We start from the raw sequence: 16,576 nt of genomic DNA, 5'->3' as shown, positions 1-16,576 counted from the left end.
GGGAGTACGAGGCTCCTGTTTAATTACTGCTGGAATCTGTCCTTAGTCTGTTTGGTAGTTATTTACCAGACAAATGGGCACATCTGTGAGATGGTATTCATAAGGCTAAATAACTTTTCATACCCCTTGATGTATGACTGCTATATTTGGAGGTTCACTTCTATTCTTATGCGCCAAAGGGGCCAAGTTGCAAGACACCGGAGCTTTTTTTTTAATCATGAATTATTAATCAGATGAGTCAGAGGTCTTTATTAGATCATTTTCCCTTTAAAACCTCAAGAGCATACTCTCAAACCCGACTACAGTAGAGTAGAAAAAAGAAGGAGAAAAAACTTTCCAGGATTGTGTTCCAGCCATCATCAGACCTCCAGACACCTATTCTTCCACAGACTCTCGCAAGACTCGCACAGAAACCCGCTTTGGAAGACAATTAGAAATTATCCAGAGAGTGGCAGAGGGAGACAAGAGAGAGGTCCGGGAGGCTAATGTAACAACAGTCTCAATAAGCAGTAAATTGGATCTCTTTCTCTCTGCTCTCTGCAAGACACTGAGGTTTTGTGTTTTCATCACCCTGGAGCTCCGTGTTTAGGCAATGGACAGTATAATCGACTGGTGGGTGCCTGCACAGCCACAACGGCAGGAAAATAACCAAGAATGAGTCCACCGTGTGCTCTTATAGATTTGTGGTCGTTGCATAGGCTACTAATACAGTCTGGCTGTCGGTTGTGCATCACCCACAGCATAATACTGTATGGAAGTAAACAGCAAGCAGAAGTCATTTATAAGTTAATGCGCTGTGGAAGCCAGTGATTTTTGTGAGCAGATGGAAACAACGATGAGGAGAAAGGCAGACGAATTTTTAATTATAGGTGCGTGGATGCGTCGCTATTAGTGCTGGGGCTGTGACTCTGAAACAAACTCCAGAATTTCTGGGTGCCAAGCTACTTTCAACTATATCTGTCACTGCGTCTCTGCAAGGCTCTCGCAGCCGGCTCTCAGGTCACACACAGAAAAGTCCCATTAATTTCTCTGACTGTTTCCAGGTTGCAAAAAATACAAACTGCATCTCACTTAGGAAGACACACGGAAAGGAAATGCATGTTTGGATGTTCTTCCTTCATTCATCTTTCACTTTATTTACATACGTAAGATTTCTGTATTAATCTAGACATATTTTACAAATCCAACTGGCTACATGATTATTTGAGTTACTTAAAAAAAAAGAGACTACAGCTGTCTGTCCTTAATTTAGTTTAGGCCTGAGGGAAATCCTGCCTTCCTAATTTCTTATGTTTCCCAAATGTATTGGTTGGTTTTCATGCTTAAATTATTTCCCGTCATGTAAGTAAACCATATCGGTTTATTAGACCAACAACGAGGCATAAATCTATGCAGGGTTGTAGTTCAGGCAAAGAATTGATCATCTATCTTGAAATGTGAAGCCGGCATGTTTCAGCTTTATTTGTGAAATTAAATGGCTAATGGGGGTGTCGTGGTGACAAGAAAGGGAAGCTGTGGATTTACTGGTCATTATGCCTTAACCTGTGGCCACAAACTATGAGTAGTGACCTGAAAGAAGAACATGGCTGATACAAGCTTGGAATCAGCTTCCTCCGTGGGGTGTTCAGGCTTAGTCTTAGAGACAGGGTGAGGGGTTTGGAGTGGAGTGGCTACTCGTCCACTGCATCTGCCTCCAGCATGCCTAGGTGAGGTGTTTAGGGCATGCCCTATCAGGAGAAGGCCCAGGGGCAGAGCCAGGACACGCTGAGACATTATATGTCCTGGAAGAGCTGGGAAGGTGGATAGGGAGAGGGAGGTCAAGGCATTACTGCTTAGGCGACTGCCCCCATGACCTAGATAAGAAGCAGAAGATGTTGTACCAGCTGATTATACGTTAGTGGAAAGGAGGGGTGAAGACGTGTCTAGTAAGACGACATAATAAAACCACAAAAGTGTGTTTGTAAAAAAAAAAAAGAAAGAAGTAGATTTCAGTTTCCCTCTCCACTTTCACCTTGTACCCCCCATCTGTCTGAAAGACACACCTTTTCCATGTAATTACGTTGCTACAAATAAAGGCACTTAATGACAGGTTGCCATGGTGAGTGTGTGTAGGCTCTTGACATTGGGGTTGGTGAAGAAATGTTACTTAACTGCTTTACACTTGTTGTACATCCAGAAAACGCACACACTCAAAAAGACTTGTTTTCTGGACACTTTCTGTTTCCCATTCCCCGAATTGTTGGCTGCAAATGTGGCGGCTCGCACAAGTGTCTGAAAAACATAAACACACGATCACAGCCCGCAGGCATGCAGCTCAGAGGTGTTTTTTTCCCCCACCGCTAACTCAAGGACACAAAGAGGAGAGAGAGCCGGCAAGAAAATAAAAGAGAGACAGAGAGAGCTAGAGGGGGGGTGGGATAGGAGGAGATGATGGTAAAGGAAGGCTGTGACCTCTGAACCCCACTTAAAGGCAAACAAACAGGACATTTAAAGGAAGGAGGGAAGTGGGTTCGTCCAGCAGGGACTCGCCTCCTAGAGGTCTCCTAATGAAACCTCATCACATCCTCTAAAACCACCAGAACTCTCTCGTGAAAAGAAAATTATCGGTTTTAGGCACAATCCCAGTCGTACGATTAAGGTGCAGAGCAGGTGGATCATGTGGGAGGGAGCCAGCTGTCACATCCTACCTAAAATTTGCATCCAGTAAGCCAATGATTTCCTCGAGACTTTCTTATAGTGGTCTTAAGATATCCCAAAACCTGGTGCTAAAAAAGTTCTTTCCATGTCCGGCTGGGTCGGATAAATGGCAAACATTTGTGTCGCATTAAACATGTGACAAAGAAAAGTGCAGTGGTTGGATAAAACATGCTACAGGGCTGTTGCGTGTTAAATCCCACATTGATATTCATTGCCATCAGCTGCTGGTCTGTCTGTGGGCTGTTACATGCGCGCACACACAGATTGTCCAGAGAGACAGCTGGTGTGAAAATATGGGCTAATATAGCTTCTTCGTCTCCATCGACAGGTGACGGAACGTCAATGTGAGGGCGTGCAGCTGTCGCTTGTTCTTGCGGCGCGCGTGTCTGCGAGTCTGTGTGTGCGATAACTGTGTTATGTGCTGTGCAGAACGCTGCGCATGTAGGTGTGAATGAGGGTGGGATTTTTATCACAGGCTGTCATGTCGCCGCACTTTATTAGAGCTCGGCTGGAGAAGAGACAAGGCACCATCAGCAGTCGGCATCAGTGTGTATGTGTGTGAACAAGAAAGAGGGAGAGAATTGACTGGCTTCTAGCTTTGACCTGTCAGCGTGGGCCATAGTCAGAGAAACACACCAAAGGCAGCATCAGCAATCACCTTCACACTTCCTTACATGCTACAGCACAGCCGCTCTGCTGTCAGTGGAGTAGAAGATATATGTAAAAAATAATCATGCATTACAGGGACCAGGGTACTGCTAATTAAAATGATCGTGTTTATGCTTTATGCCAGTTTATCTCCTTTTTTGTTTAATGCTAAAACACGTTATCAGATCTGTCATTGCAAGAAGATTTAGTTTACATTGTTTTGATTATTGTCTTCATCACATGTGGAGTCATGAAAATATGTCTGAAGATCATTTATGAAGGATGCTTCCTTTGTATTGCGCCTCTGGCTGGTATTTTACCTTTGACTTTACATTGTCTGGGAGAAAATGCCTTGTTGATGTCAGAGGTCAGAGGAGACTGGCCACACTGCTTTTAGCTGGTAGGAAGGCAACAGTAACTCAAAGAACCAGTCGTGAAACACCCTCAGATCATTCATCCCAACAGCAGTTAGACTCTATAACTCCTCAATCACGATGTCATAAGTCCCTGGACATTGTGGACATCCACGGTCACCACTTCATGCATAATGCACCTTCTATGTGTATGGAAATGTATACATATGTATATTTAGTGTGTACATGTGTGTGTGCGTGTACATGTCTATACTTATAGATATCTATTACTTACATAGGAATAGTAGTGGTAGAATAGTTATGTTATAACTATATAGTTTATAGTTTATGTCTTGCATATTTCCACAACCATATCCATAATCACATACTGTGTATGCTACTGTTGTATATAGTGTTTTATCTTACTTATTTTATATTTGTTTGTATTTTATTTGAGTTTTTGTATTTTCCTTCTGCTATCTGTACCTGAGCTGAGGTAACGCAAAAATTTCCCATCAATAAAGTCTTGTTACAACCACGGTATGCAGAAGAGCGTCTCTGTCAAAACTCGCCGCAGATGGGCTACACGTTCGGGTTTTAGGGTCAGAATTTTGCGTAAACAACACAAAAGCATATCAGGCTGCTGGTGGTTGTGTAATGGGGGATATCTTCTTGTTGAACATCTTTTAAACAGCACAGAGTAACCGACTATTATTGTTGACCGTGCCCATGCCTTTGACCAAAGTGTACCTGTCTTCTGATGGCTGCTTCCAGCAGGATAATGTGCCGTGTCACAAAGCTCAAATAACCTCAAACTGGTTTCTTGAGCATAACGATGAGTTCACTGTAGTTAGATGGCTTCTACAGTCACCAGATCTCAATCCAATAGAGCACCTTTGGGATTTGGTGGAACAGGAGATTCTCGTCATTGAAGTGTATTCGACAAATCTGCAGCAACTGTGTGATGCCATCATGTTACTATGGACCAAAATCACTGAGGAGTATTTCCAACACCTTGTTGACTCTGCCACAAAGGCAGCTGTGAAGTCAAAATGGGGTCCAACCTGGTGTAACTAATGCATTAACATCAGCATTTCCGTGTCAGGCTCAATTATGGGGACGTTATAGCAAAAAAGTCATGAATTACCTCTTATTTTTATTTTGTAAAAAGTAATACATTACTCCTCGAAAGATATAACATTACTTCTGCATTATTGTGCAAGATTACCTGAAATGCATGATCACATAGTAACCAGCTGACGATGCAAGTCCTAAACTGGGATTATTCTTTCCTGTGCTGCTGGTGATGGACTTCACGCGGACTGTTAAAGAAGTACAGCAGTAATGTTTGCTCAAGCTCCAGCTGTCTGTGTCCGTGTCTGCAGCAGAGTGTAATCTAGGCCTTAGAATACGTGCCCACACACTGGAAGAAATCCCTGACCTAATGAGGCCAGAATAATAACAAGATCTTTCTTTTAGAGAGACAGGTATGGGTAGAAATGGAGGCCACAATTCTACAAACCTGACTGCTCATCACAGCTTCTCCTACCTGTTGAAAATCAAGCTTTGGCTGCTTGATTGAGGTCGGCATCACTCTGGGTCCAGAGTTCTTCGTTACTGGCTTTGCAGATGCTTGGAAAGAGTTAATGTCGTGTTAGATGCTGCTGTTTCTGGCCTGGAAGTCGTTTGTGCTTCACCATTACATTCTCATCCTTTTTTGCAATAAAAATTAATGTTCATATCTCCATTGCTCAAAAGTTGAAGACGCTTCGTCCTCCTGTCGTGCAGAGAGTTTAAAAACTTAGCAGCGTAGCCGTTTGAGTAAGTTTAGTGTGAGTATAGAATTACAGCCTATTACAGTGTTAAGGAAAAAAGTGTCATTACACCCAACGCTGGTCTGAACACACAACCTGTCAAAATATGAGAAAGCACCAAGCATGCAAACATGAACGCATAGACTGATGCACAGATGCACAGTTTGTGTATTTCTGTTGCACACACATGCACGCGCAGAGCCAGCTGTGTGGTGGAAGCAGGTGTCACTCTCAGCTCATTACCTCTGGCCGGGTTGATCACCCTGTTTGGAGAGCAATAAGATGCACCTCACTGGAGAAATAGAGGGATGAGCGGGGGAAAGCAGAGAGAGGAAGATGGGGAGGGTGGGAGCTTCGGCCTCCTGCTCCGAGAGATAAAAAGAACCGGGACAGGTAGAAAACAGAAGAGGGGAGGTGTGCACAGGTGGATGTGAATCTTGAGATTGAGGGAAAGAGAAGAAAAAGGAAAAAGATGTAGAAGAGCTGTGAGAAATGAATGACGGGAAGTGGAGGACAACATAGGTGGAAGGAAAAAGCGAAAAAGAGGAGGCTCGGTGGAAAAAGGCAAAAGCAAAATCAGACACTCTGGGGACCTTAAATAATAAAATAATAATAGAAATAATAGAAACTCGTGGTTTTGTTCTTGCTGTGATTTCTCACATACACCTTGTTTTCCCAGAACAAGGGATTATTAGCCAGCTGCTGACTTGTTAGACCCACTTTACAATACACAAAAAAACGCTTTAAATGTGAGAACTCCCCTTTCTCTTGAAATCCCTCAGATAAATTATTGTATTTTACCTTTTTTTAAAAAGTTGTTTGAGCCCTCCTGATTTAACTCTCTGGTTTTTATGTCATTAAATGTGTGGGAGTGTGTGGAAAACTACATGCATAACAGTAGAGCTGCAAAAGAGCAACACTGTGATGCATCATCTTCTTGCAATCATTCAAAATATTGTAATATGAATCAAATTCTGCTTTTTGGCTCTTTAGGACAGCTTTGTTGATGTTGTTAGTTACACAGATTTCATACTCTCATAGATACTAAATAATTGCAATATGATAATCACTGTGTCATGATAACAGCATTATCATGGGCGATGATTCCAGATAGCATCGTATCTAGAGTCACGCTACAATTTCCACCCTAATACATGTTGTGGCAAATATTTCATTCCTTCATCAACCAATCAGAACAGCAGTTGTCTAACTGACTGATGAGAAGTAGCTCATACAGCATGCAATCCTCTAATCTGTAAACAGGTGACACGTGAGTAGAGACACCACTCTGACTACCACAGGATGCTAGGGAAAGATGGGTAATCCCAAACCAGATGGTGAGTGGTTGCTGGCAGTTGCTAGGTGATTCCTTTTCCAATTGCAATTGCGTCTACTGCGTCGGTAACAGATGCAGTCGACAGTAGTGTGCATGCAAGACGGCGACTTGTCTGATGACAATCCCCAGCAGCTCACTAAGTGGTGGCGGTGGAAAAAAGGGAACACAAAGTGAAAACGGACAAAGTAACAGTTGCACCTTCTGCAGCTTTTTGGTTGCACTATTAAGCCAACGTGTTCTGTTTCCAGCCACTCACATCCCTTACAGAGAGCTAGTGAAACTGTGGCTACAAGGAGATGTTTAGGTGCAGCTCTCTCTTTGAGACTGATGGTGACAACTGGTTGGGAATACACATTTTCCGTTAGCCTCCCGTGGTTGTCCATGGGTGGATGACTGGTCTCCAGGCCTGTGTGGCTGAGGATTACTCACATTTTTTCTAAGCCCGTTCCTTTAAGTGTCATTTTCACATCAGTGAACTCACAACACGTCTGTGTGTGTGTGTGTCCCTGCAGGTATGACTACAAGGAGATGCTCCACAATTCCACTTTCTGTTTGGTGCCCCGCGGGAGACGGCTGGGCTCCTTTCGCTTCCTCGAGGCGCTGCAGGTAAACAAGCAGCACACACACATATACACGGCACTGCGAGAGAGCATTGCTCACTGCTCTAAATTCAAGCTAACCAGCAATATCACTGCGAAGAAAAATAATCACTACCTACACTCAACCTTCCACTTAGCATTTGTTTTAATGGTGCTACCTCTAGCATTAAAGGATCACTAGATCATTACCACCTTAATTTTCAGACTAATAGTGTAATTAATATAAACAAACGAGACCTTCGCTGAGAGGATTAGCTGCTGCTTCCTGCCTCTAAACACTGATATTCATTTTGCAGATACACTGTTAAATTGTTGCCTGACTTCATGGAAAAAATAAATAAATAAAGAGGGTTTGTTTTTTTTTGGTTTTTTATGCATTTGCATAGATATGCAGAGACCGTTTGCTAGCTTTGTGCTGCCCAGGTTAAGAGTATATTAAGCTGGATTACGGGTGAAACTGCTGCACAATAATGAACATAAGTCATCATAGTAATTTTCTAACACTGGCTCTGCATTCACCTCCACTTTACCTCTTCCTGCCTCCTTTTATTTACGCGCTCCACTCGTTTTCTTTTTTCCTCCTCTCTGTTCATCCGTTTCTGTAACTGCGCAGCGCTCTGCATTACTACTGCACTGTCCTTTACCTCTCCTTACCGTACGCCGCTGTCCACAGAGTGCACTCACATAAGTGTGCTTATCTCACTATCAGCTGACACACACACACACACGCATGCACGCGCGCAGATAACACTTCACTCAGGAGGCAAATTTGCCCTCTCCTCTCCTTTCTCCATTTGTCACACTCACTCCAACCATCGAATTCAAACCGTGACGACAAAGAGAGAGTATTTGCCAGCTTTGGTCTTTGCATGAAAAAGGAATTCTTCATAGAGGTCAGCGCTTGTGTGTGTGTAAGAGAGACAGCAGCAGAGCCCGAGGGCCAGTTCTGGTTTAGCTGACACCTTTATGACCTGGGAGTGACGGGGCCGTCGTTAACATCAAACCACGGAAACACACACACAGACACACACGCACACACCAGCTGTTCCCCTGTACCTCTCCTCTCACCCCTCCATCCTTCTGCCATTCCTTTGCCAAAGGTCATCTTCGGCTTTACTAACTCCCCACCTCTCATATCATTCATATCTGTTTATCCACTTTCGTCTGCCTTTTCATCTTTTATTAATTCCCTTTATCCCTTCATCGTTCCTCGAGCTCACCTCCTTTTGAGTAATTAACACACCCGCTCCTGATGTCATCATTTTTAAACGTTGATGTGAAGACATGAAGTGAATAAAACAGCCCGAGCGGCCTGGCTCCTTTCTTTGATTTTCCAGACTTGTGAATGATTCAGACATTTTCAGAAGTCAAATAAACTGAAACACTCTGAGTAATTAAGAAATTCTTTTTGTGAACGTTTCAGCTCTTGTAGTTCTTGTCGCAGCAGTGTGAGAAAATGTTTTTATGAATCTGGCCTTTTTTATTTTTTCCACACATCTGAAGTTGAGTCTGGACTCCTTTCATTACAGAATGATATAGTTGTCTTGCTGTCTTTGCATATAGCCTGCCTATTAGCATGCAAATCTAGAAATGTTACGTCTTAAACTCCTAAGATCCCAACAGGTTCATATTAACCACTTTTGCAACTATGAGCCAAGCAACTTGCATGTAAGTCCAAATGTGTCACATTGTTCTGTCAGAGTGAATGCAAAAGGAAAAAAGAAAGGCTGGCCGTGTCCTGTAGGATTAAAGCTGCTCTAATCAATATTAATCAATATATTAATAGGTCACAGAACAGGTGCTGCACCTGTTGTTAGTAAACCTACATTAGCACCGACTCGCCCAATGAAATGCTTTTGTAAGCCATTTCTTCTTAAGGGCGTTTGGTCGGAATAGCACTTAATGTCACGGACCCTTCACAAGCTGAATGAGGGCAGTGGTGTAGTGAGAGGGTGGAGGGACCAGTTTGAAACTTATTACAGATTAGCTGGTGTGCACATGGCATCATTTAGAGGCTCAAGTCAAATAGCTCGTTAGCTAAATTTAACAGATAATACAGTAAAAAGTAGCTGCACGTGCAATATTTGCTGAAACTGAGTAGGCACCACCTTTCAAGGTGCACAGAGATGTTTAAAGAACAACCACATCCTCAGGCCTGCGGTTTTCCCCAGAGGAATCCATCATGTGTCATATCTGCAAATTTATAATTAAAAAGATGTTTGCTAAATATTTGAAATTTCCATCAAAAGTTTATTATTTAGAGGAAACTGTGGCTTATTTGTCAGGATTCATATTTCTCATATCTAGGAAAAATAAATATGAGTGAATTAACTCCACGAAAGTTCAGGATCTAGTCTTAAGCTGGTACAGTTGACTAAGCAAAAAAAAAAAAGAAAAAAAAAAAGCATGTCTGCTTGGATGGTTTCTTTCCTTCCACTGGTGTTTTATCCACTGTATGTCCCAACCTAAGGGGGGCTAATGGCTGAATAGTTAGGACGCTACAAGGCTTTTAACCTCCACCCGAACTCTCTCTCCACGGTTACACTGTCAAATAACGGGAAAAACACTAAAAATAAACTCTTTCAATTCAAAGAAACTCAAACGCAGATAATAACAGACTGATCGATTATTATGAAGTCCAGTTATCACAGCTTTATATAAACAGAGCTGCGTATTATCGCTGTAATGACGAGGATCAATATCCAGTAAATCAGCCGAGATTAGGCAGGTAGCAATGATTGTAGTCGTAAAAGCATCACTTCCAGGCCTCACTCTCTGTCTGTGTGTGTGTCTCAGGCTGCATGTGTACCAGTGATGCTGAGTAACGGCTGGGAGCTGCCTTTCTCCGAGATCATCGACTGGAACACGGCCGCAGTCATCGGCGACGAGAGGCTCCTGCTGCAGGTAACGGCCCGTAGACGCGCTCGCACAACAATCACATGCTCTGTATATCACCTGAAAGTGACACGGCGAAGAGAAACCGCAGCATTCCCACAACTGAAATCAGACTCTCTTTCTGACTCTCGATACCCTCGGCACACGCTCGGTCTTCACCATCTTCACCATGTTTGGTTTTCTAGCGGACATGGCTGTTAACTAAACAAAATTCAAGCGGCATACCAAGTCCCAGACTGCTTACAAAATGTCCCCACAAAGCCCCACATTGTTATGTGAGAGGGCAAATAAATAGAACCACCAAATGGATTTCGTTGGAACGGCTTGAACTTCATGGGGGGAAAAAGTAATTATATGCCCATTAAACCTTAATTTGAATGAAGTGTGTAATAATATTGTTTGACATTGAGTTTTATAATGCAGGAGCTCCATCTCGGCTTTCTCTGTGCAGCTACAAACAGGTCTGAGACGTCCTGGATCGTTCCCCAGATTTATGTATTTTGCTGCGGTACAATGGGGCAAGGTGCACACAACACCCACTTAATATGGAGCGCTCTTCGCTGTGTGTTTTTCACTAAATGTGAGATGCCTGTACTCTTTATTAGAGGTATTTATCGGAACCACAGAAATATCTGGAAAATATTGCTCGTACAGTGGATCTACCTCTCCAATAAACATGCTAACAGATAGAGGAATGTACTGTTTACTAGAGTGGATAAATACCGTTTATTGGCCATTATCTCCCCTTTACTGTGACAAATGGTCACAACAGAAACTACACAGCTATTGGAACAAAAGTGTAAAACTGTCCATTAAATTGCAGCTGAAGCATTTAAAGCTTCTCTTTCGTAATATTGTTTGACTGATAGAGGCTGTTAACTTTATTCCTTCTTTCATGTGCTTTGTTTCCTTCAGGAACATCACATATTTTGTCTCTTGTAAATGCTGCCTGTTTAAAAAGAAACATTTTTTTAAACCTACCTTGAGTTTGTGATGCCGTGATGGTCACGGCAGATGGCCGCCCCTCCCTGAGCCTGGTTCTGCTGGAGGTTTCTTCCTGTTCTTCCTTCCCACTGTCACCAAGTGCTTACTCAAAAGGGGTTGTTTGATTATTGGGGTTTTCTATGTTAGTGTAGGGGATCTATCTTAGAATGCAAAGAATCTTGATTTGACGCTTTATGAATAAAACTGAATTGAACAGAAATAGGACTTCATTCTTGATTTGGACTAAATTCTGCCAGGTTAAAAAGAGACAGACGGAAACACAAATCTTCCGATGTTGCTGCTATTTTTTTACTAAAACTTGCTCTGAAGTCTTGAAGTTTTTGAAAAGACCTAAATCCTGGACCTAATTACTAAAAGTTCAGCAGCTCACTACTCTCTGTGAAGACAAAGAAAAAGTACACAAAAGAAGAAAACAAACAAAAGGTAGACCTGGGTCACAGGTATCATAACTTACCTCAGGTGACCTCAGTAGGTCACATTATAGGGTGGGGCAAGGTCTCACAGTGGTTTCACTCCTGGTGATGGTAATGATCCAGGCCCCCTTCTTACACCTTGGCTCACATGACAGCTCGCATGAATAAACTGTAGTAGGAGTAGCAGTAGTACTCAGTAGTGGGTCCCACCACAGGGGGAAACCTCCCACAAGGTTTAACATTAAATACCTGGAACTCCACTTTTGTTTTTAGAATGAAGGAGACATAAAGTCCAGCTGCACTCCCCCCCCCCCAAGCTCTAAAAGTTAGCACGCCCTGGATGACTAAGAACCTACATGTACACGTAGTTCCCATCTACATGCATATGTCTATGACAAGACAGTAGAAGCAGGTGCACTCCACCAGTGCATACCCACAGCAAAACGTTTTAATGCCCAGATCAATCGTTCTTCAGCAGCGATGTGCAATACTGATCGAATGCCGTTTGTTCTTTGCAGATTCCCACAACGGTGCGCTCCATCCACCAGGACAAGATCCTGTCCCTCAGACAGCAGACTCAGTTCCTCTGGGAAGCCTACTTCTCCTCTGTGGAAAAGATTGTTCTGACCACCCTGGAGGTGAGGAGTCAAGCCGCACATGCACAGTTGTACAAACTCTCCTTCGTCCATTATCAGCCTTTCTCTCCGAGCGCTGCAGTGTCACTGCGGACTCCATAATCTCTGCGCCCTCTGTTTGGTGTGAGGCTAAAAGGAAAAACAGAATTTTTGGCTGTGTTTTTTGACAGAGAGCAAAGAAAAAATGGAAATTGCAGAACATGTTCATGCAGAGTTTCTCACAGGCCGCTTTTTGTTTTATTAAATGCTACTTTATGATATATCAGTAGTCATTGCAGCAATTGGCGGGGTAGTACTATTTATAATGCCACCAGTAGAGACAGTACACATTGCAGTAGTGGCACCTTGCTTTGCAGCAGAGTGTTAACTGTGATCCAACCCAGTGACCTTACAGTGTTATTCTGCACAAACTCAGTCTTTATAAGAGCCAGTAGGCTTGAAACAAGACTGTAAAAACTTTGTCCTTCATAAAGAACAATTCGATGGATTTTAGTTTGTTTTTTTAAGAAGTTTTCATGATGAAGTTTTCATCGTCGTGTGCATGAAGTTTCTGAGGTCCTTTTAGGTCCATGGAAAGTTCTCACGCATCCCTTTTAGTGTGTTTCACATCAGCGTAGTCTCTATCTGTGTTGAAAGCACTCTGAATATGACAAAAAGGCCAGAGGGTGTTTGAAACAATCTAGTTTATACAACATGTCATCCAAACACGTCTAAAAGCAAAAGTGTTTATGGTTGTTTCAAATGACCCTGCTCAAAGGCAAGGCAGTATGCCTGCTGGCAAACGCTGGAGCGTGATGCGATGACAGAGGAAATTGGAATAACAGTGCGCTCAGCTGAACTCACTTAAAGTGACTGTAAGACTGTAGCTGTAAATAATTTAAAAATAAGAGCACCGGAGAAGTACGCAAAAGAAAACCTGCATACTTCCGCGTCTCGGCCAGACACAACGAAATCATTCTCACGACTGCTAGGTTCAAAAGGTCATGAAATGATGGGACTATGTTGGAAGCTAGAAATAAACAACTTAGGTCTGTAGGTCGTCACAATATTTGTAGTTGGGAGGCAGAAGTGTGCATATTTCTATGAGACGGTGGAAATACTGAGTTATTCTTGTTGGCATGGTGCATCCTTACACGGTAACTGTTAATTAGTGCTTGTACAGTATATAAATGTCATACTAGAGTTTTACTCACCAGTAAAACCACAGGACAGACTTCTCAGGCGGTCAGTTAATACAAGCATACAGGAAGCCATGTTATTTATCAGATAGTTAAATATCCTGAGGCACCGACACTATAAATGCCATTGACAGGTCCTCCTAACATGTCATAACTATACTAGCCAATGCTGATAACAGAGATGACATAAAACAAGGATATAGCTTCAAGTTTCAGCTCTGGAAGCTGCTAAAATGAAGCCAGTGCACCTGCATTATTTCCAGTGACCAGCAGGGGGCTACTCTTGTGGTCCCAAAAAAGGACAAACACTTTCCTGATGAGATTGTTTTCTAATTTGCTCATTAAATAAAATATGAAGTTTGATTTCTACATTATGATCACCATTAGAGTGCAAAAGGAGCATACATTAAGATGTGATTAAGATGTCAGAGCGTTGTCCCTCGGTTTCTCTGGCAGATCCCTCACTCTCTTCATGTGTGGTTTTAAAACACCAAGATAATGACGTCGACCGCAATGCTCAGTTTGTGGATTCAAAACAGGCCTTGGTAAATCAATGGGTGGCATCACAGTGGCTACAACCATCTTTTATATGCAGCCACAGCTTTAATTATTCATATCTTTCAGGCTTTAATAAAATTTGAATTGGTGAGATATAAAAATTTACCCATCATAGTGGTTAAAAAGTGGAAAATAGGCTTATTTCTGTTGTAAATTTGGGCATTTTAACATGGGAGCCTATGGGGAGCAGTCACTTTTCTAAGAACTGCTGTTATTCAGTTAGGTTTTGCTCCTGCTCTTTCTTTTCTTAAAATAACTTAACAAGCAATGCACATAGCTACGTGCAGGCTTGATTAGCAGCATGCACAAGGATTAGTAAGATGGAAGCAGTATAGGTAGTCATGCTATGGTAGACGTATTAGTCATTTAAGAGGTTGTAAAGGATGGATTTATAACTTGAAATCCATCCAATCCAAACCAAACGTCAACCACGGGAGGCACAAAACTGAAAACTACTCAAAAGTGCCAGAGCCTCCTCCCGACCCCATATTATCATGCACATTGACTTTGTTAACAATAACCCAATTTAAGGAATCTGTGAGTGGAAAAACAATTTATCCACTCAATCCTCCTCCATCCCTTATTATTCATTTTAAACAAATTGTTTATGGATGCAGGGATAACACCGGGGCTTACTGCTAGTTTCATGCTGCGGTTGCAAATGTCTCCTCCTTCCTGCGTGCTCCCTCATTCAAGCACCCCATCACGCTTTTAATTTCCTTTCTTACTGCATTGCTGAAGCCCCGGAGCAAGATTCCCCTCTCAATGCTACAATCTCACTGACACTATAACCTCCCAGATCGTACACACACACACCCACAGTGCACGTAATCTGTCGTGGCTTCAGTGTCTAGAGTTGTCTGATTTCAGCTAGCTCTACATCTCTAGTCTGTTTTCTATCTAGCCATGTCTCACTGTGAGCTATCACACACACACGCAGTCAGAAACACATCTCCATATGTCAAGATGTGTCAGGCCAGATACACACGGCACCACCCAGGCATAACCTTGCTGACATGTTGTCACTCCACGCTGAAGTGCAAGGTGACACGGCCTGTGACTCAGCGTGTGTCTGTGAGGGTGTGCGCGTAGTTTGTGTGTGTGTGTGCGTGCGTATATGTTGAATGGGGCAGTGGCTAAACGTTTAATCCTGACTGACTGTCCTGTTAAAAGAGCGGAGTGGGGAGAGAAGGGGTGAAGAGGAGCGGGGGTGACATATGTAAATGGCGTTGCAGTGGCAGGCCCCAAGATAACGAGCGACATGGTTTATTCATCCTGTTGGGCCTGCACACACACACACACACACACACACACAGACACACACCCAACTCTACTGCAGATCTGTAATGATACACACACATGCTCAAAACACACATATACACTCTGATATCTTGACAGATTGAATCTGCTTGGGCGCATTTAAAAAACACACTTGCCTTTTTTATTGACTGCCTGTGTGTGTGTGTGTGTGTGTGTGTGTGTGTGTGTGTGTGTGTGTGTGTGTGTGTGCGTGCGTGCAGCGAGCAAGCAGGAAACACAAGTTCAACCTATCATGCGCTCTTTCCTGTCAGGAAGCAGCCACATTTCGACCAATCACAAGGTCAATATCGCCGGATTCCGTGCTGCTGGTACACCTATTAAACTCACCTATTAAAAGCGAGTTCACAGTGTGCTCCCACGGAGGCAGGATTTATCTATCATGCTCTAATTGGTTGATTGTGGCTGTTCTGAGGTGAGATTGAGTCGTCCATCATGTCCCGACTGAGGGCTGCCGACGGGGGAGGAGCAGCAGCCAAGCGAGCAAAATTGCCCCTCATAAGGTGTAAAGGGCTTGAGGGTGTTAAGGTGGCAGGCAGTGTTTTTATAGAGAAGTTAACGGATTCCGAGTTAATCTGTTTTTCTGAGGCAAATGGTTATCGACTGCCCTCGGGGACAAAGCTCGGAAAAGTAAAAGAGACTCACACGGGGCTGATTTTATATTTTTTTTCTCTTCCCCCTTTCTTTCTTCACATCCCCGCCTCACTATGATGAATTTTTATGCTGCTTTGTCAATATTATTACAGTAAGGCCCTCCAGCTATGTTATTAGCTTTTCTTTCTTTTTTTTACAATTTGAACAGCTATCAGCAGCTCAGCCATCGCCCCACCTGACTCTCTCTACTTCTTCCCATGCTATGTATCCATCCTTTGAGTTGCCAAGCCAAGCAGCCAGCACCTTCCCGCTCAATAGCGGCCATAAAACACGGCCGCAAACCCGTGTCTGTTTTACTGAAGCAATTTAGCATGGCTCAAGGGCACAGCAGCAATATCTCTTTCTCCTGTCTGCCTGTTCAGCAAAGGCCGCGGTGCGAGCTGCAGCTGGGGGAAAATAGTGCCCATTCTCACGTCCGACCCGTTTGACTGACTGCTCTATTTGGGCGCAGAAAGGATTGGGGCAGGCCTGACT

General features: G+C 43.1%; 1 protein-coding gene across 1 annotated transcript in view; it reads left to right on the top strand.

Moving 5' to 3' along the window:
• ext1b (exostosin glycosyltransferase 1b) overlaps positions 1-16,576 on the top strand; it is a 128,714-nt gene that overhangs the window by 79,439 nt on the left and 32,699 nt on the right. Inside the window, exons 2-4 of the mRNA XM_031738139.2 lie at positions 7,361-7,454; positions 10,244-10,351; positions 12,279-12,398. Coding sequence (XP_031593999.1) covers positions 7,361-7,454; positions 10,244-10,351; positions 12,279-12,398 — 322 coding nt within the window. The remainder of the gene's footprint in view (positions 1-7,360; positions 7,455-10,243; positions 10,352-12,278; positions 12,399-16,576) is intronic.

This window comes from Oreochromis aureus, linkage group 22 (genome assembly GCF_013358895.1).
Source record: "Oreochromis aureus strain Israel breed Guangdong linkage group 22, ZZ_aureus, whole genome shotgun sequence".
In the NCBI taxonomy this organism is placed as follows: domain Eukaryota; kingdom Metazoa; phylum Chordata; class Actinopteri; order Cichliformes; family Cichlidae; genus Oreochromis; species Oreochromis aureus.
This window is presented reverse-complemented; position numbering and strand designations above follow the sequence as displayed.